Genomic DNA, 21426 nt, shown 5'->3' with positions numbered 1-21426 from the left:
TTTTCCGGATCTAATAATGTAGTCTGTCTCTATTTGGTTGTATACTGCTTTGAGATATCGAAATCTTGAGGTGGAAGATCCCCGTTGTTTCATAGTGCATGAGTAAGGAATTTCGGGGTGAATCAGATTCCGAAACCTGTCACAGGTCATTGACAAAAGACAATCAAAACTGGCGGTATGTGTAGGTGTAAGTAGCTAGTGACTGGAGAGTGGAGAGTAACAGCTAGGAATTTTATGCAAACAACAATAATTCAGTAGTAGCTGGGAGGAATTGACCTCAATACGGGATCGTAGGTTTGCAGCAATGACGAGCAGATATGCTCGTATATAGTGGGAGATTTATGAAGTTTAATTAGGGTTTAGCGTAAAACTATCTCATTCGAACCTATATGTCAATACGTGAAACTGAGATGCATTTGTCCCGCATAATCTCTTAAAACTATCTCGCATGTAAATAAACCAGAAACTTATGTCTGCATGCATAACACAATGATGTGTTTGACATTCTGATGTAGGTTTTGCTTCTTATAAACATTTATAGCGTATTCAATAAAACTAGGGCAAGAGCATGCAACTTGTCACAAGCAACGTAACATGCAAATATTCTGATTTTCACATAACTTTCCTTGAAAATAACAAGTAATGTGTCATCTAGCTATTCTTGAAATTATCCTACAAATGATGGTTACCAACTGCAAGAATAGTGGGTTGATTAATGCAAGAATGGTGGTTAGGTACAATAGAAAACGACATCATCATAGTGTACTATATTTGAGTAGCTAGGTAAACTCAACTATAGCATTCAACATTATGATACTACAAAATGAAGTATAATATATCGTAGAAATCCTTGATTCAATTAGCACAAACTTTCTATATTAGTACCAAATGGCACGCCGTGTTGTTATCGCAGACCCCTCACATGATGCAGTTCTAGAATTCTTGGCCATTAGGTTTCTCACATTTGACTCGTCAATTATATTTAACCCGTGCAAAGGCGGCTCCAGATACACATGAAAATCACAGAACAAATATGTAAGCCAAAACCGAGATTATTACTTCCACTTGGACAATTAAGCAATATATTCTCCATAAGGGAAGGAATACCCAGATCGATTGCTTTGGATTATTCATCAAAAATGTGAGAACAGCCTTTAGGGTTTTTGACAAATGCACTAAACTAGGGGGCTGCTGAGCAAGTCCACCAAGCAAAAGGGATTTATTTAACTTGAAGTTTTCTTATTACGTAAAAGGGTTTTGCTCTTATCCAGGTTATTAGTGATATAAATTTCTCAGATTCATATATCAAAAGCAGTGACGTGATATAGAAATATATTGTTTGACTAGTGGGTTCAGAGCAAGACTGCAGAAGAGAACGATCTGATTAACGTGATTCCACGCATTCAAAACGTCGGTTAATTCAAAGGTACTGCTGCAGATCATGGCATGCAAAGAGGAATCAGGAATGTGTTCTTTTCGATTTACACTTTCTGCGCTGAATACTATTTTGTAATCCTATTCTATCTGATCTTGCATTATTATATATATGTAATCTTATTGTAAACTTTTATATATGAAAGTACATTTTTGTTCTACTTTTCTCTGATAAGGTTAATGTATTAATTTCTTGGAATGCAGAAACATTTGTGATACGTATCACAAACTTAGAGCTAGATTATTTGCTAGAATGCATTCAAATGAATTAAACAGTGTGATCATGTGCGGAATGTAAAAACAAGTAATTATAAATATTATCGAGTTGAGTTTTCTATTTATATAAATATCTTATATATAATGCTTGAGTACATGAATGTAGCCATGCAACCAATAACGGATCCAAGATTTTTCTCAAAACACATCATGCGGGTTTTAGGTGGTTTCTTAAAATATGGTTCACTTAACATTATTTAAACTCGTAAATAAGTAGGTATATTCTTTAAATTCAAGATTTGATAAAATGCTTAGAACGAGTCACAAATATGCCTCCTTTTAATTTGTGTTTCCATCGTGTTTCTCTTGTCCATATTGAATTTGGAACTCGTCTCCGGGTTGGTTCGAGGTATAAAGGTTGTAGTTACCACTTGCTTTGTGTGTGTTATGTTGGGATTGATTCCATTACGATTTCAGATGGAGAATAGTTGCAACTTGAAACGTTTGTGGTTTCCATCTGCTGGTTAAAATTGACTAAAACTTCAAAAATTTCAACAGTCAATGGACAAAAAGAAAACAAAATCCTGCATCTGCTGAAAAACAAGTCAGCAAAAAAACAAGTCAGCAAAGGCGCCATCTGTCATTGGTCACTCACCTCACGTACTACTGTAGTATACTCACTTCAAAGCCATCAGAATATTCAAGCTGCTGGTGCAGCTACCCTTGCAGGGTTGCCATCTTCCACATTTTAAACACCAATTTGTAAAACAGGAAAGCTTCAAAGCTGTATCTGACTCAAAGTGTCGAAGCAGCAGCCAAAGCACTAAGCAATAAGTTGGCTTTGTTTATGTAAACCTAGCTGGAAGTTGATCGAGGACAAATATTCGATCTATTCATGTTGGTAGCTTCTCCAATATATATATTGCATGCAGGCCAGAAAATGCCTTATTATCTATACAGAAGAGAAAGAGCAGGGAGATAATACAGTATAGCTTTCACTAACCGTTGTCTGAGGAATCTCATCATCAAACTCTTCACCCACCAAAGCAACTGCCAGGACAGCATAGGGTCACCCGGCCACAACATCTATAGAGATTAGGTGCTTCATAGTTGGCAATGGATACTTGTGGATAATGTGCACTTGGGTCAATCGGTCCCCAATGTCCAATGAGTTTTTGATTTTGTTGATTTCTAATTATAGTGTGACCAATTCAAGTCAAAAATATATCATATTGCATTCAAATGCCATCGTGTATAAACATTTAAATGAAAGAAAAGTAGTAGCTAGCTACGAAAATTAGGGTTTAACATTGCGTTCCATATGTATTTTTAAGAACGTACACTGATTTTAGTTATATACGTACGTCTAACTATCGCTACATTCGGGCAAACGTTTCCATTTGTATCAATGCGTCGACAAAATCGCTTATATTTTAGGGTTTAGGATCGCCGCTAGTTATGAATTTAACGGACGTTAACAAAAGTACATTACATTTAAACCTTTAAGCGTTTTAAAGAAAATTACTATTGTATATATGCATCAGAGACAAAACCAACATTTGGATTTTATATTATTGGTTAATAACAACAAATTGAGGAAATAACATTAGTCAAGAGTTGTATCAACAACACTAATGATTTAGTTGCCAAAAAAAAAAACAGCACTCGTGAATCGTGATTCATTTTTGAATTTTCTTTTACCAGACTTTTCAATGCCAACGTGACATTGTATACTTTATTGCTCAATGGCCTTGTTCGTAGCAGAGATTAGATTGGATTGTTGCTCTTTTCTGGTTGCATATTAGAGTGGATTATAATTATTATGTGGTGTGTACTGTAACGGTTAATGGATTCAACCACCAATTATATTAAAAACGAAGTTTGAACAAAAGAACTTAGCCTCCAAATTACACAAACCAAAATTGAATAAAAGAAACCCCCCAAAATGATTCGAAATGACAAACTGGTAGCATGTGATCACATGCTCTCGAATCGGTCGGTACCACCATCCCCGGTTCATTGATTGGAAGAAGTTGAGATGATGAACCAGTTTATGAAGAAAATGGCTAAACAAAGTTCTGGGTAGGCTTTGGAAAAATATTCATGTACACCTCGAATCCCTCTGGAAAGTCCCCTGTAAATGGGACACACGTCAACATCCAGTAAGAAGCAAAATGCTCTGGCTTTTGCCACGTAATTAGAAGGAAAAAAAAAAACTCAAACACTGAATTAAACAAGCCTAACTTCAGTTAGGCGCAAAGGCATAGATAGTCTAGAGCGAAGAAAGTCAATTGATCCCTCTCAAATTTAATAAATGTTTTAATTTCCTTTAATTATTTTGAGAAAAATCTTAAACAAGCTTAAATATCTATGAATATTAATTGAATGATATAGAAATCTATGTTATTAATATATGATTTATTGATTCAATTAATACAAATTCTTACATTTCTGATATGTGCTTCAAGATCACAGTTACAATTCTAGCTACGCCACTGGTTAGGCGGACATAATAAGGTATGATGTCCGCCCTTCAAGCATGTTATTGAATAGCTAAACCCACATCAATATGACATAACTCATGTTCGAGCTAGGTCACACTAACTATTCTTACTTAGATCATTTTGACATACAAAATCGAATAAACAATTTAAATCTCAACACGCAACAAATGATGCTTAAGAGATCGAGTCAAGAGATATGTAATTGTACTTGGATTCAATTCGCTAACATATCTATTTAGAGGGTTAAATCAACACAATACATCATCCCTCTCTATTTCTATCCGATCACATCGTCATTGTCCCCCGTACTAAGGAAAAGAGTGTTCAATTCGCGTCCATTGCCCTAGGGTGTCCCCATGCCCACGCAAGCACAGATGATAATCTTCCCAACAATACAAAGAACCAAAACAAATAGACAACCACTGAATTTAAACAAATCGAAGTTGATTGTCGTTTCAAGGGATTTAGGTATTGCCGTTAGCTTCATGATGAGAGAAAGAGAAATAGAAGAAGAAGAAAGAAAGACTCCTCTATTTGACCGGTAACCCCTGCGCGAAGGCGAAAGCTCCCAAGTCTCTTTCACTCCTCTCCCTCTGATTTAGCCCGAGTCCAGTCAAAACATTGCACCTTGATGCCTGCACCTTCCCCACCTCGTCTCTTTCCTTTCTTCCTATTCTACCCCTCCCCCCTTAATATTCCCCTCCTTTTATTTAGCTCCCTTCAACTTCCCCATTTGCGCACTACTTCCTTTTCATGTATAAACCCCCCTTGACTCCCTCCCACTCTCTCAAACATACCTCATCGTGTTCTATATCACCCAGAAGTTGTTTAGTCTTGAAAATCAAACATGGGTTTTATATTGAAGGAGGAGAAGTCCAAGAAGGTTCTCAGGGGCGTGAAGACTGTGTTCTTCTTGATCACCATGTTGATCTCTCTGCTTCTGTTCTCGGCGCCGATTCTTCTCGTCATCGCCGATACGCTTCTCCCCTCGGCGCTTCTCTCGGCTTCTTCCTCCGCCTCCTTCTCCCTCCAAAATCTCTCTTCCCATTTTAGCAACTACGATTTCCGGTACTCGCTCGTCGATATTCCTCTCATCTCCATTATAAGATCCGCCGTCATATTCTGTAAGTCTCAAAATTAACTTGAATCGTCACTTGCATAATTTCGTGTCCCGATATTTGTACTGATCGAGTTTTCGGTTTATGAAGGTGTGTATAGCTTCTGCGACGGGCCGGGACTTTCACACGGGCCCTATTTAGGGATCACGACGATGTGCTCTGTTCTGTCACTTGTGTTTGTTTCGTTCAAGGCTTCGTTTGTGTTCGGTGCTCCGGCGGAGCAAGGAGGCGAGTATTTGAGAGCCTCCGAGGTAGCTCTGTTCATATGCTCGTTTGGTTTGGCCGTCGGGCATATTGTGGTGGCGTATAGGACGAGTTGCAGAGAGAGAAGGAAGCTTTGGGTTTACAAAATTGACATCGAAGCTGTAAGTTTTCTTGTTTTCTTGTTAACTCCATTTGTGGGGCATGAATGTCATTTTTAAAACATGTTGTGATAGGAAATATCCAGGAAAAATCAAGCCAACCCAGTTTTTTGTTTTCATTTTTGGTACACAACCCGCTTTTTAATTTTTAGTAACAAAATTTAGAAAGATTCGATAGAGATAGAAGCGAAATAGTGACATCTAAATGCTCGTAACTATCAAAACGTCTAAGCTATAAACACTTTTTATGGCAGTTCTTGCATGAGAAATGAAAACGACTGAAAGTAAATTGTGTTATTACCTGAGAACATTTTCAGTACGTGACATATATCTTCACATACATAGATGATCATAAAAGAAATAATTTATAAATATGATGGTCAAGATTGCGTCGTGTAAATACACATAGTGCATATAATAATTTTCCCTATTACCTCTGTTAGGTAACTGTGTTGGACTTTTGAAATGAAAAAAACGTATCAAAACTTCATTGCCCAATTGCTGATTGTGAAAGGGGTTGAATTCAAAGTTTATTTCTGGAAGGTCAACATTTTCATTTTTCTTCATGACCAAGCCAACCCTGGAGACTTCCATTCTTTTTCTTTCTTTTTCTTTTTTTGAGGTTGTTGTGAACATGTTCTTTGTCGAAAATCCCCTGCAGTTTTCATGCCTAGCTTTGTTTATGTTTTTCTGGGTGGCATTGTCAAAACAGTATGTCATAGACTGCAATATTCGAGTAAATCCGTGATGGGTGGCCGCTTTCAGTGATGGGCAAGCAATTAGCAACTTGTCCAACTTGGTTCTTAGATTTTTATATTTTTGGCCTATTATTCACCACATGCCTTGTGCAGCAAAAATCCTGCCCGTATTTTTTGTCTCATGACTCATATCAGAATAAACTACTCTCCTCCAAACAATGAGAATCTCAATCTCCCCAGATTCATATGCACTCCCTATGTTGCTCTGCTCCTGAACCCCAAAAAACCCCCAAATCCATAATTTTAAACTAACACAGTAACACATGGTGATTAGCTTTAACAAAATCTATGATCTATCAAAGTCTGATTCGAAAATGCCATGTATCTGCAGATTTCAGCTTGCAAAAATGGGTTTCCGAGGTACCAGAAGAAACTTCAAGAAGTCGAAAAGGTGAAGTCATTAGTATAGTAGCCGACGACTAATCGCCCATGAAGCTATTTCTGCCGCGTGATTCCTTCATTATACAGGTACTATTCGACTGTTTCTTTTTCCTTCTTCATCAGTTATGCATTAATTACTTTTCATTATAGCTAATCAATTGTGTTCTTGTTTTGGTGCAGATATTTATCAAGAGGAATCAAAGTACTAGTGGAGGCAACATATATAACAGTAATAGAAGAAAGCTATATGGCAACCACTCGCCGTTAGACGTTGTCAACCGGTGGTTGTGTATCATTCATCACATATTAGAGATTATAGAGCTAGGTTACCATTTGCGGCGGATATCATCATTTTTTGTTTCTATTCATCAAATGTACAGATAAAGTTTGTATATAACGATAGGATACCAAGGAAGTAGCCGAAGGCTGTTGTGAACTTCTGCGTGAAATTAACGGAATCAGTGTATCATGCATACCGATTCTCATTTTATGAATTACTTGCGTTTGGTGCGATTTTCTTACGAAATTCTCGGTTAACATGGCTTGTGTGAAGACTCTGGAGCATGCCAAATTGATGAAAAATTCTTAGAGAAACTTATGAACGTTTTTTTGCACAGAAGGTTTAAGATTCCAGAAAACCTATTGCACAATCTTACTAAGCAAAGACAGTAAACTATTTCCTAATTTTAACTGTTTATATGCCTCGATGATGGGCTGTATTGGGGTTCTCTTGGGCTCCTAGGTGGCTCATGGGTTGGTCTTGTTGGTTTCACTTATGGGTAAGATAATCCTTGTTGCTTTCAGGCACGTAAATACGGTACTCTCGACTATGCGTTTTTATTTTGCTTACGAGTTGGCCTTGTGAGCCTCTTCATCGGTTCAATGTGTTTTTCCATGTAAGAGTACCACATTTGTGTGCCTGATAGTCGTGTTAATCATTGAAAGATATAATTAGAGGTTCAGTTAGTTTTGTGACGTTCTCTTCTCTTCTCTTGCAGCAACGAGTTATGAGTTTGTCACAAACTTCTAATGAGCTTGTCGGAATTGTCTCTATTGGAATTATGCAATTTTCAACTTTATGATAAGACGATTAATTGGTATGTAGAAAAATAGTGTACAATAGCTTGACAATGAGTTATGAGTTTGTCACAAACTTCTAATGAGCTTGTCGGAATTGTCTCAATTGGAATTATGCAATTTTCAACTTTATGATAAAGCGATTAATTAGTATGTAGAAAAATAATGTACAATAGCTTGACACACGAGTGATTGGAAGTAAATAGTCCCCCAAGTGAAATACAATTATGGATTACCCTATGAAAGACCTCAAGTACCATAGTTGTATGATAAGTTTTTGCATCCATAGACCGTGGACAGTTTTTAACAAAAGTATATAATTTCATTAGATATAACATAATTTACATCTAATAGCGGTTGAACATGAATCTCTTGGTCATATAGTTGCAGAGCGAACATGGCTGATAGAAATGAGGAATGAACTATTATCAACGGTATTTGCATAATCTTGCACATTTTTAAATTTTCATGTGATTATTATTTACTATTTTGATTTACCATACAATAGAAAGGAAAGAAAGGTAATTCACTCAAAGATAAATTCCAAATTACCAGGTCGCGTTAATAAAACGCAAAGGCGCGACTCAGCAAAAGCCAAATAAAACCCCAAAACGACGCCGTCCCTTCTTAACTTTCCTCTCTGTAAACAAAAACCCAGGGTTTCAAAGAAGAGGCGCCAGAGCTTCAGAAGAAACCGACTGTTCTAGAATGAGGTTCAACTTCGACTTGGAGGAAACCAAACCGGAGCCGAGCCGGTCCGCGACGCCCAAAGACGAAGTGGAATGGGTCCCACTGCAACACCACCCCGTCTTCTCCTCCACCTCCTCCGCCGGCCCGTCCCACCAGCCCACCGACTCTCCGCCACTCCGAAACCTCTTAACCTGGGACGGAGCCTCTCGCCTTTACTTCTGGGACTCCGACGAGCTCTGCCTTCACCGGATCTCCGTTCGCCTCGGCGAGCCTGAGCCGACCTCCGTCTCCGCTGCCTCGCCCTCCAAGGTTTTCACCTCTCAGTAATTTTTCGAGTTTCGCTTCAGAAATTGTAGTAAATTTCAGCAATGCCTGTACTTAGGTTAGTAAATTTACTTGGATTATGTTAAAATGATCAGATAAAGTGTTCGAATCATGTGATTTGTGCTCATAAGTAAGGTGAATGTGTAGAAATGGCTACTTATCTAATTCGAAACCGAAGAGATAGAGATGATTGTAGGATTAGAGATAGTTAGTGTGTGGTTTTAACTTGTGATATGGTTGGAATCTGATAGGTACTGAAACCAGATGTGAAGCTGAACTTTGATGTGAACAAAATCTCCATCAATAGCAACGGGACGGCGATGCTGCTTTACGGTTCCGATGGTCTCTGCATTATGTATCTTTACGGGCGTACTTCCTCCAGAGATGGCACCACAATTTGCAGGTATGTACAGAAATGGCTATATGCTTTTTAGTTTCCGTGATTCATTTTGAACATGTTGTGTCCCGAAATGCACATATAGCAATATGGCATTGTGTTGCAACTGCTTTACTTGTTTTCCAATATATAGAACTTGGTGTATCCCTTATCTAGTATGGAATGAAAAACTGCAGGACTGTTACTGTTGGTCCAGAAATATACATGAGTGGAACGAATGTCATACGGATACTGCAAGTTTCATGGCACCCTTGCAGTGATACTCATGTGGGAATTCTTTCTTCTGATTCAGTTTTCAGGTATCAAATTCTTTTCTATTCATACATTGTCAGGATAGTTTTATTTGTAATTTTTATTTTTCGTTTAACTCTTTGTTGACATTGAAGTGAAAGTTATGTTACCATGACCTGCATGATAACTTGATTAGTGAATGTGTTGTGATTAAAACAAAAAACACCAAAATGATCATTATGTCAAAGCCTTGTACTATAATGACTTATGAGTAGTATTTTCATATACTCAATGCTAACTACAAAAGCTTGACATGATTTTCTTGGAAACTGAAAGACCTGATTTCTTTCATCTTTATACTTTCAAGGCGGGTTAGTTGTTAAAATCTTAACCAATCAGGTTTATCTTATAGATGCATTCTGTAGAATGTGATTTGTAATAAATTATGGAGATGTGGCTTGATAATGCCGACTTATTAGCTTGTAAATAGGGGTACATAAGTGGAATAAAGAACTGCGTTGTAGAAGAAAGGGATCAAGTCATGTATCTTGTATTTATGGCTTTTACAAGTGTAAACTTTGTGTTTGAATTCTGTAGGGATTTTTCTTTTACTTTTGTGTTTGAAATAGTTGGTTCCCTTCTGTTTGATTTATATTTACCTTTGCGTTTTTGTAGATTATTTCATTTGTCTTCAGATCTTATTCAACCAGAGCAAGCGTATTATCTGCAGCCTGTGCAACCAGGTAGATCCAGGAATGCCACATCAATTTGCCCGATGGACTTTTCATTTGGTGGTGATCACTTGTGGGACTGTTTCAGTGTAAGTTCAGATCTTTTGATATGTTCTTGTATGCATTATATTTCCCCCACCACTTGGTGAAACTTCTCGTGATCGGTCTATGCTGAATTGAATTATATTGTTTGGTTGTCTGTCCATTTGTAATATAATTTACCCTTAAAAGAGATGTTGCAATGCTTCGTACTTTCAACGTTTTATTGTTTTATCACTTGCTCAACGCTCATTTATATGCTGCTACAGGTTTTCATTATGTTCAGCGATGGTTCAATTTACATCCTATGTCCAATTGTTCCATTTGGAAGGTAATTTATTCGTCATGTCCTGCCCTTTTACATTTATTCTTATTTCTGTACTTCTTTTTTCAAATGTTTAAGGTGTTTTCTCTATAGGAACAACTGCTGTACAAAGTATGGTTTTTGTAGGTTTAAAAGCACAAGGCTCTACATAATGACGCCATGAGGGCAATACGGTTTTGACTATTGATGTATGACAGATGCCATATATTATAAAGCGGGATGCATCATGCATCAACTATAGTCCTGTTGGAACTCTTTTAAGAATCCAGTCCCAAGTTCTTTTTTACTTTTTTTATTTTTTATTGTCCCTAATCTGCCTCTCTGTGTGTGTGGATCAATTTGGCCAATTCTCTCTTGGCCTTTTTCTCATATATGTCAATGTGTGTAATATGTCTTTATGCTTTGTTGGAATGTATGAGGTTCCCAATTACATGTTAACTGATATTTATATTGGGGTTTTTATTTTGCAACAGTGTCTATAAATGGGAATCTATAGTAGATATATATAATGATGCTCAGACATTTGGCCTGAAGTCGCCCAACTCAACGGCTGTTAGTAATTCAAATCTGGCTATTTCTTGGTTGGAAGCAACATTTCCAGAAATTGCAGGGCAAACAGATGGAGCAGATCTATCTGTTATAAAAGCTCGCCCTTATGCTTTATTTGATGCATCACTCTTATTGCAGGTAATTATATTTTCTTACCTATAGCATGATCTACATTTGTTTTTGAATTAGCAATGCAAATAGTCATGGTTAGTATCATTTTTTTGGACATCCACCTGTTCATCATCATCATCGTCGTCGTCGTCATCATCATCTATCAGTCTGATAATATGAGTGTCATGAAACTATATTATTACAATCACGGGAATTTCAAAGCTGAATAAGTGGTACTTTAAGCGTAATATACTGCTTTATATATTGAAAAACAACATATATTTTCTTTTGAAAGTCACCTGGATTGTGAAATAGTAGTCTAAGCTGGCAATAGATCTTGATCAGAGTCAGGAATATAGGGCGGGAATCGTGGGACTAGCTATAATTTTTTGAGAATTTTGTGTTATCTGGTACATTCTTGATATAAAGAATGTAATTCATTCATTATATCAAGTAGCCAAATGTTAAAATTTTGTCGCCTCAATGTCTCTCATTGAACCTCCCCATGGATTTTTGTGATTTGATTTTTGTCCTACCTGATTTAAGTTGCCAATTTGTTTTTCAAAAACTTGACTGTGTGCATAATAATGTCCTAGGGGCCCCTGAGGAAAGTATCTCGTGGTGAGGATGAAGCAAACTTAGCATTTCGGGGCGCGGAATGTGAAGGTCGAGCGGTCAGTTTTCTTTATAATCTAGTCAGCAAAGATTCAATTCTTGTGACCGCTTGGAGTGGTGGGCAACTGCAAATAGATGCCCTGGCTGATGAAATCCAACCGGTCTGGAATGTCGGTTGTCCTCCTCGCCTTCGTGTTGATTCCCATGACAATATTCATGGTCTTGCAATGATCTGTGAGTCAACCCCAGATAAGCTTTCAATTGTGAAGCTTGATCAACCACTTGATAGTACTCTTTGGTTGGGCCATCCTCCTCCTCTGTTGAGACTGGCCATTGTGGATCTGGCTCTGCCTAAGAAAACAGGAAGTGATTCTCTTATTATGATGTTTATTGATCCCCTAATGCTGGAAAGAATATACACCCTTCATGATGGAGGGATAGATTCAATTGTGTTGCACTATCTCCCGTTTACAAGTCAGACCAGTGGCAAGAATGAGACCATGAGAACTCCTTCTGTGCATCCTGTTTTAAGTACTTGCCAGGGAGAATTCTCTTCGCAGTCTCCACTTTCTGGTTTTGTGTCACTATCAGATTCATTTGGGTATTCATGGGTAGTGGCAGTCACTAGTTATCAAGAATGTATTGTGTTAGAGATGAAGACCTTAAACCTGTTGCTTCCCCTTCATGTTGATACGGAGAAGAAATCCATTCTTCTGGAAGAGCCAAAAGAGAAAGACACATCAGATATTATCATTAGCAAAGAACTCCTAGGTGGACCTAAGGTGGTTCTTGTTCCTCAGACATCACCAAATTTGCGTTCTGTTTCTGCCGATTCAATTGAAGGTCGATCAATGCTTCATGAATACTTCAAGCTTTTCCATGAAAATTATGTGGAATATGCACACAAGGTAAGATTATGCCCAGCAGTTTCCATAGAAGGGAAGATGGTTCATTAACGACCATTCTGTGCATTTAGCTATGTATTGTCCAGAGTTCATAATTTTATTTTCCAATTGTATAGGTTTACTTTGAACTCAAGCATCACGGGCCACACTTGAAGAGGATAATCGACGACCAACATGGTCGTTTAGTTGGGGCAAAGCAGAGGCTTTTGCAATTTGAGGAAAAGTACTCGGATTTGGAAGACCGCATTACTAACGCAGTGCAGATGCAGAATCATCTGGAAGAGCGCCTAAAACGCTTGCGGAACTTACCGGGGGTTCATAAGAAACCACTTTCCACAGCTGAGCGGGACTTCAAATCTCAGCTTGGTAATGATTCTTTTTTCACCAATAGTTTTATTAATCTAGTATTGTTTTTTTTTTTTTTCCCCTTTTTGTACCCGAGGAAAAATGGATGGTTTCATTGCATAGCTGCAAGCCTGCAACTACATTCTCACTTATGAATTGCATTTTTGTATAAACAGACCAGTTTTCCGGAGTTGAGTTGGACGCATTACGTTCAACTGTTAATGCATTAAGTGCAAGGATGAGAAGACACACGCAAACACCCAAGGACAATCTATCAAACAAAAAGAAGCTGGTATCTAGGAGGAAAGATCCTGTGCAAGAGTCTCAAATCTCCCAGCTGAAATCGTGCCTTGAGAAACTATCACTGGTCAATAGTGAGAATACAAAAAAGGTTAAGCTTGTTGAATCTGCACTGAGAAGTGAGGAAAGAAGTATATGATGAGATCGATTCTGTTTCCTAATCTGCGGTTAAACTACAGACTCCCAAATTCCAAACCTATGCCGGTCAGAGTACATGTTGAATAAAGCCTCTACAGATTGAAGCTTGGGGCCACCAGGGCGCTGTGATTCTGGAAGTTGAATGTTATTCTGGAATCTAGCACGGTAAAGGGGGTGGATGCTCTGATGATATAGGACTTATCCTGTACGAAAGCATTGTAGATTTTTTTGTACTACCGAATACTGATTACTTAAGTTATTGATATGAGAAATGTGGTTGCGTCTCAAAACAACTGTGAAAATGTTGACATGGGTCCTTGAAGCATTCGGCTTCTCTTTTCTTTTTTCAGCAACTTGCAGAGTAACATGCATTGGCTTGATCTGAAGCTGAAAATTCTCAACCCCGGTAGGCCCTGCCGCAGACGGCCGGCAGCCGCCCTAATGATGATAGTGGGGGTGCGGCTGGATATCCTATCGGCTGCAGCGAGTGGTTTTGCAGCAGGCCACATGCTAAAAGTTGTGCCTCACTGACCCGACGAAGAAAGAGAGGTAGATACTAGAAAGGAGATGGGACTTCGTTGTCTTGGTGGGGATGCATTAAGCAAACCGAGGTTCGCATTTAAAATACTCCCCAACCTACACATTGATCATGTTCTGGTCTTTAGGTGATGGGGAATATTGCTCGGTCCACTGAACTGAACTACTCATGAATCTTGATCCCCTTTTTCATATCTTTCATTCAAGATCATCTGGTACAAAATCTCATCTCATAATGAATCCTGAATACGAGAATCAATTGATTCATCATACTGTTATGGCTTGTGCAGCAACTCGTAATCAACATTACACACTTATAGTGAGAGTAGAGGCTGTAGAGATATCATAGAATCGGCCTAGAATCTAACAGTTCGCTATGTGCTCTACGCATGGCTCCATGCCTAGAATTAACATTTTCAATCATTGGATTACAAATAAATCAGCCTAAAATTTCATCCCGAGTGTCATGAGATATCTTAGGCCTTTTGTGTTGTTGATTTGTTGGTGAAACTTCGATTTCATGTTTCACAAGTTTTGTGTTTGGTGGGGGAGAAGGAAACTCTCGACTTTCTATCATAGCAGGATTGGCTGAAGAACAACAAAGTTTTCAAGAGCATTTTCCTAAATGAACCAAAAAGATGCCAACATAGACTTGCTATTGATGCTGTCTAAAGTCTAAACAAACTAATTTCATGATTTACATGGTACTAATCTACTGATTAGATATCTTATTGGATTCGATCTGTGATTTGATCGAGGTTATTACATCTCTGCTCTACATCCCCTGCCTGATCAACATGCTCTCCTCTTGTACTTGTCGTCGTCTGTTTTCTCTTACTCTTGTGCCTTCAGACTTTACATGCTCTCATCATCGACATTCCGGGGATACACATTGATAGGGTACTTCTTCTGTGTTCTAGTAGTTGGAAAGAATACCAACTTATCGTCCTCAGCAGGAACCCAACTGTGTCATCAATCACAAGGTTAACTTGTGTTAATTACAGAATGTACAGACCTATGTAGATAATAATGACATAGATGAAGTGTGATCATATACATACCTGAAACGGGTGATTAGGTGATGAAGAAAAACCGAGAGTTCTACTCTAGCTAGTTCGTAACCAGGACACAGCCTCGGCCCTCCTCCAAATGGTGTGAACACATTTACCGGGCTTGGGGGAGCTACGGCGTTGTTCTGTTAATTCATTTCCGGTCATTCAATTAGATAGACAATTGCAGTATGTTCATCTGTATTTGAAATGCATAAACTGTATCCGAGTGCAGTACCAAATGAGATTTAAAGAGTACCTGCTGCCACCTCCATGGATTAAAAGTTCGAGCAGCCTTGAAATGATCATGGTCTAAATGCACGGCGCGAAATGAAGCAAATACCTTCCACCCTTTTGGTATCGTATAGCCTGCAATTCAGTACAGACATTTCAAGTTGAGTTTGAAATGTCACTAGCTTAACAGAAGTAAACACTATGATGAGAAGTAGAAGTTGTTACCTTTAATATTAACGTCTGTCATTGCCCGCCTAAATACTCCACTAATAATGTTTGCGACTCGCAATGTCTCGTTCACAACCTAAACATAGATAAACAAAAACGAATGCACATATAAGCGTTATATCGCAACGTATTAACATTTCATCTTCCCATTGTACTCTCGACTATTATAACTTTCTCGGTACACAAAAGTAACAAGTGATACTTACACATTGGGTAAAAGGCATTGATTTGTAATCAGTCCATTCCAGAGCCTCCGATGACTCCCTCTTTTTCATCCGAATCTGGTCATGTTCTTCCTGCGTTGTGGTGAAAAGTAAAAACCTCATTTCATCACAGTTAATAGTAAATAGAACAGTCTCACATGAGTGCGCAAACACCAAAACAAATCCTAGGAAACCAAAAGCGTGTCCTCCCCATTTCACCGTCGGATTTGTGGCAGTCCTAGAAATCAGAACCACACGATTCCCAATGAGGACCAGCCCATGGACCCTAATAAGGCCTACGGGTCCAAAACCATAAAGACGGTGTTAACCGGGGACCGTATAAAGTATAAACCCACAGGTTAAAAAGACAAAACTAACCCCAACAGCTGCACGTGAAGCTAGGGCAGCATAGAAGCGAGGTGGTGGTAAAAAAGGACCAGAAAATCTGAAACAGAATCCGACGGTTTTTTACTGTGCGTGGAAAGAAAAGTTTGAGCGTGCAGTCCGAACGGGACAGAGGCTATCATTTTGTCCGTCGGTTTTTATTACATGTACTTTCTCCGTCCATATTTGACTAACACTTGATGTTGTAACACATGTAGGAAAATTTCATCTTCTGCTAGTAGGGCATGAAGGAGATTAGGAGTTGATAAGAGTACAAGTTTTAAGTAGGACGGTTGTGTCACGAAAGTGAGTCGATAGCTTGTAGTCACGGTAAATGTGAGTGAAGTTTGTCGGTAATGGTGAGTATCGCATCTAAATGTGACAATGACATATACAAAGATTGAATCATGTGGTAAGATTGTTTGCTCAAACTGAGACCGACTATCTAATAAAAAAATTATCGTGCTTGCTTCGGTTATAATAAATTTTATTGATAATTTAACAACATAACATTGTTAATGTTATCTGAGATTTTCATGATGATTAAGATAAGAAAAGCGAGGTTGATATGGAGCCAATTGGTAGATGCAAGACTAAGGGCCCTAGTGAAAAGCAAAGAACAAAGAAAAGGGTGAGTATGGTACCTTGAGTTGGGCATGGGCCTGAGGTGTCTCCGTTAAGAACTTGACGGCAAGAGTCATGATTGTCGACGTCGTTTCATATCCAGCAACCAGCAAAGCAAGCAGGAAATCCACAATCTCCTCGTCGGAGAATCCATTGACATTGTCTCCGGCCAACAAAGCACCCAGCATGTCCTCCTTCCTCTTCCCTTCCTCGAACTCCCTCCTCCTCTGCCTCACTATCAACCCCAATGCCTCCGCCACCTTCGTCCTCGCCTTCGCAAAAACACATCATTAATACCGTAACCACTTTGATTAGTCTAATTAAACTAAGATTAATTAAGGGTGAAGTTACTTTAATCGCCCGCCGGTAAGTGGTGGAGAAGAGAGGTAACGGGACGCTGAAGAAGCCTTCGATGAGTAGGACGTACTCTTTCCTCAAACTTTCCGTCCATTCGCCGGGATCGAAGCTCATTAGCTGCTTCACTGCTAGCTCAAAGGTAATCTGCCAAAGTGCCAAGTTAAACATATAATCAAAAGCTGGTTAACCTTTATTAACTTAAGGTCGCAAGTGAAAGAGTGACATTATATCTATGAACATATTCATGTGCAGAATGAAGATGATGACTCGAAGAATGATATCGTAGCCGCATAACTATAATGTTGCTAACGTGCACTTTGCATGTAATGTCACCCACCTATTCATGCGATCTGAGTCATCACCAGTAAAATTGACGTCAACCTTAATTTAAACCAGAAGAAGATTTCTAACCCAGTTACTTCTCCACCTAAAATGATCTTTGATAAAATAAAAAAAATTATTTTTCATCATAAAAATTCACTGTGTCAAAATTTAAATAAAATGGAGGAGCACGTCAGACTACAAGTGGTCATTCAGGAGCACTAAAAAATTTCTCTCTAAAATGATACGTCTCCTTTCTCTCTAAGGAATGGTATAAAATTAAAAAAAAAAAATGTTTCTCTAGTTTAAGAAACATAAACACCTAAATTTACCCAACTTGGTAAATGATATATCTGATTTCATTTTCTTCTAATATTAGGATTGTGTTTCCATACACGCTAAGAGTATATTAAGCAAAAACATAGAACCCCTTTTTCTAAGAAAAGCTTGTTTTTCCTTTTGTATTACAGAGAATTAAAATGAGTTTTTATGTTACCTTCTTGGCCTCTTCCATGAGAAGGACCCGGCCGGTCCAGGAGTCCATGTTGAGCCGGATCAACCGGTCTATATCGACCAAAAGATGATCTCTTATGATCGACGAGTTAGCAAAGCTCATAGTGAGAGAATGCATTTTCTTATGAAGATTTCCCTTCATTAACAGCAACGAGTGTTTTCCCAACAAGTTGGATATGGAGCTCGGGTAGCTACACTCGAACAGCTTCCCTTCGTTTTGCAGAATGAACCGGTTCGTCTCCGGGTCGGAGGAAAACACTGTCGGCTCGCCGAAGACGTGCGTCGTGAAGATGGGACCGAACCGGTTGACCCTCTCGTCGATGAAAGGTTCTGGGTTTTCTGTCTTGTAGGCCGAGATGAGCTGCCATGTCTCGCCTATGAAGGGCAGGCCGAGGTTTCCCGGTGGGAGTTTGAGTCTCCGGCAACGAGAGTTGCGGAGAAGGAAGAAGATGGTAGAGGCGGAAAGGAGAGAAAGAGAGAGTAGAAATGAGAGAAGGAAATCCATGGAGGGGGTTGTTTGGTCTCTGTAGGCAAGTGTATATATTTGTTTATATGTATATGTAGTTGTGTGTGTATATATAGGGAAAGATGGGAGGTGGGAGTGTGATGAGGGTTGTGTTTTAGAAGGTCATTAATTGAGATGGTGGGGAAGCACACGGGGGGGGGGTAGTCTGGTAAGAAAGAGAATCTAACAGAGAGAGTGAGAGAAGGAGATGAGGGGGAGGTGTTGGGGGAAAGAAAATAAATGTCGGATATTTTCGTATCTGACAAAGAAGCTCTCGGAGAGAGGGCTTTTCTTTCTTTCTTATTTCTTCTTAAAAAGCTTTTCTATCTCTCTTTTTTATTGTGTCTTCTTGGGATAAGACTGTGGGGGAGGAAACATGGAGTGGAGAGAGAGAGAGAGGTCGAGGGAGAGTCATGGTTATATATAACTTTAAGTTCATTTCATAGAAAGAAAATTAATTCCTTTCTATAAAAAGGAAAGTAAACCAAATTGAAATTAATAAGAGATCATCTTTTAGTCTATGTAGATCAAAAGATGAAAGTTGTTGTAGTTGTCAAACAGTGTTTTAACTTTTAGAAAAGCAAAATTTTGGTATTTCAACTTCATAAAATAACTTTAAAATAGTATCCCACGTTTTTAATTCGACCGAAATTTGATATCTAAAACCGTTAACTTCGTTAAAAAACTTGACAACAACCATTTTTATTTATAAAATAACTAATTTACCCTTAAGTATTCATTTTCGTATTCTTTTCATATATTAAAAATAAAAATTCGTCCAAACGATACCTTATTTTTTTTTTTTTTTAGAAATTCATCCAATTGGTACCATTTTGATTTTAATATTTGATGGATCCATCCCGACAATGGGGAAACGTATCGCTAGTAGGTACACTAATTAGTTATATATTAGTTTCGCTCCTTCATGTGACTTGCAATGAAGTTGAATCTAACTTGATCTATGGACGTAGTGGTTGATTAGGAGTATAAACTATAGTTGAAGTTCATCAGTATCCACACCATATATGGAAAGAATAAAAGCAGATTTGTGTCCACAAAACTAATGTCATCATGCTTGTTAATTAGTCCTACCACCCGATTCCACATGTTTTATACATATGTTAAGTAAAGTCGAAACTAAAGACTAGCTCTTCCTTCATTCCCTTTCGTTGTCTTCACTAAACAAAACTAAACCCTCGATTAAACTAAGTCCATATGTATGAAGTCTTTGATCATGAGCAACCAAAGGTGGGTAACATGAACCCCACAAGTGAAGCTTCTCAAACGATAATATAACCCTAGCAAACCTTCCACGTGTATAGAAAAATAATGAAAGGGAGTAATTACACATTTAGGGTTTGGACCTAAAATAAAAATTGAGGCGAGGAATGATAGATAGCACACTGCTTTACTTCAACATCCTTCAACATCCACAGTTCCACATCACGGTCCCCATGAGGAACATGCATGACAAGTCACGACCCCAGAAAAAATAATGATCAATACCTAAGAATCAAGGTCTCCCGGTGTTATGATTTATATATATTAAGGTATAGAGATATAGCAAGCTTTTCACGACAGAATCCATGTGTTTGTGTTGTGCCTCTCCAACTTTAATTTTTTTTAGGGTTTTGATCGATCACTAGCTTCAATCGTACTGAATCCGAAAATGATCCGTGAAACACACATTCCTCAAATTTCAATCCCATTCGTCATCCCAAAGTGTTGAGACCATGTTGTGAATCATTCGTAAACATATCTTTGTGATTCTCTATGAAAGAAATATCTCTTTAATAATAAATTTGTTAAGAATAAAAGTTAAACATTGGATGAGCTTCTCTGTTAAAAACTTGGGTAGATGGACTTTCTTCTTTAAGAAATGAATGTAAAACATTAACTTTATGCACGATCGAGTATAATAATCGAAAGAGCTTTGGCATCCAGATTCCTAAATATCAAAAAAAGATGAGAGTAATCAAACTAGGATTAGCATGAAACTAGGTAAGGCTAACGTGTGTTAATGCATGTGATGTATTAATTTTGTTTTTAAGTTGTAAAATGGGTTCTCAAAGCAGTACTAATCGAGTTCTTAAAGTTGTAATACGAGTCCTTAAAATTGTAACAACATTAATCTTCATTTGTCCTCAAAGTAGTAACTGAGTCATCAAAGTAATAATTAAGTCCTCAAAGTTGTAACAACTTTTTGTGATCACTTTGAGGACTCAATTACCAATTTAAGCACATATTTTACCACTTTAAGAATGCATGATGACTAATGTACGTTGTAATTATAAAATTTTACAACTTTAAAGACTAATATTACAACTTCGAGGACTAATATTACTAGTTTGAGGACTCAATTTACAAAGTTAATGCATCACATCATTCACATGCATTAATACACTGTAAAATTTTTCAGAAAAACTAAAACAAAAAACTATACCGCACAAATCAGTTGTTTAGTCTTTGCTATGTATTGTGATTTATGTGGGTGCTTACTAATCTATAATGATCACAATGTCTTTCACTCAATTCTCCCAATTCATATTTGATTGCATGATTGGTTTAACATAATAATCACACAAACTAAGCATGTCAGTTGTTTCCGGACAAGTTAGATTAAGTACTCTAATCATCATCATTCTCGAACAATAATTATGTGAAGTTGTGAACAATATTCTAAAGCAAAAACTATAGCATAAAATGCTGATTATCTAATACAAAGTCAAATCCTAACCCTTTGCTTAAGCAAAGTTGCAAAACTAGTAACAAACCCTAATGGTGAGAGCGAGTGAGACATGGCTCATGCAAAGTCATGATCAAAGGGCATCCTATCCTTTAATAGTAGACGAGCAAGAAGCGTCCCACAACCATCTCAATCTCACGTGTGAAGTGACACTCTCCCTGCCCTCCCTAAGGTC

The 21426-nt window shown here is 38.1% G+C and overlaps 3 protein-coding genes across 3 annotated transcripts; 2 read left to right on the top strand and 1 right to left on the bottom strand.

The window, feature by feature from the left end:
- The first annotated feature begins 4868 nt into the window (after positions 1 to 4868).
- LOC101301617 lies at positions 4869 to 7267 on the top strand. Its single transcript, XM_004307592.1, has 4 exons — positions 4869 to 5278; positions 5363 to 5637; positions 6724 to 6860; positions 6954 to 7267. Exons 1-3 carry the CDS (start codon positions 5002 to 5004, stop codon positions 6799 to 6801), a joined length of 630 nt encoding a protein of 209 aa, XP_004307640.1. The 5' UTR covers positions 4869 to 5001; the 3' UTR covers positions 6802 to 6860; positions 6954 to 7267.
- Positions 7268 to 8542: 1275 nt separating this feature from the next.
- On the top strand, positions 8543 to 13551 carry LOC101298269. The gene is made up of 9 exons (XM_004308886.1): positions 8543 to 8849; positions 9116 to 9267; positions 9438 to 9560; positions 10168 to 10312; positions 10532 to 10593; positions 11061 to 11274; positions 11844 to 12770; positions 12884 to 13133; positions 13289 to 13551. The coding sequence occupies exons 1-9, from the start codon at positions 8559 to 8561 to the stop codon at positions 13549 to 13551; spliced, it is 2427 nt and encodes an 808-aa protein (XP_004308934.1). The 5' UTR covers positions 8543 to 8558.
- A 1036-nt stretch (positions 13552 to 14587) lies between these two features.
- LOC101301332 (cytochrome P450 90A1-like) lies at positions 14588 to 18698 on the bottom strand. The gene is made up of 8 exons (XM_004307591.1): positions 17984 to 18698; positions 17161 to 17310; positions 16830 to 17081; positions 15805 to 15894; positions 15596 to 15674; positions 15396 to 15505; positions 15149 to 15282; positions 14588 to 15051 (listed from the first exon to the last, which is right to left on the bottom strand). The coding sequence occupies exons 1-8, from the start codon at positions 18503 to 18505 to the stop codon at positions 14943 to 14945; spliced, it is 1446 nt and encodes a 481-aa protein (XP_004307639.1). The 5' UTR covers positions 18506 to 18698; the 3' UTR covers positions 14588 to 14942.
- Positions 18699 to 21426: the final 2728 nt, after the last annotated feature.

Source organism: Fragaria vesca, linkage group LG7 (genome assembly GCF_000184155.1).
Source record: "Fragaria vesca subsp. vesca linkage group LG7, FraVesHawaii_1.0, whole genome shotgun sequence".
Taxonomy (NCBI): domain Eukaryota; kingdom Viridiplantae; phylum Streptophyta; class Magnoliopsida; order Rosales; family Rosaceae; genus Fragaria; species Fragaria vesca.
The sequence above is the reverse complement of the archived record's forward strand: the minus strand, read 5'-3'. Positions and strand labels throughout refer to the sequence as shown.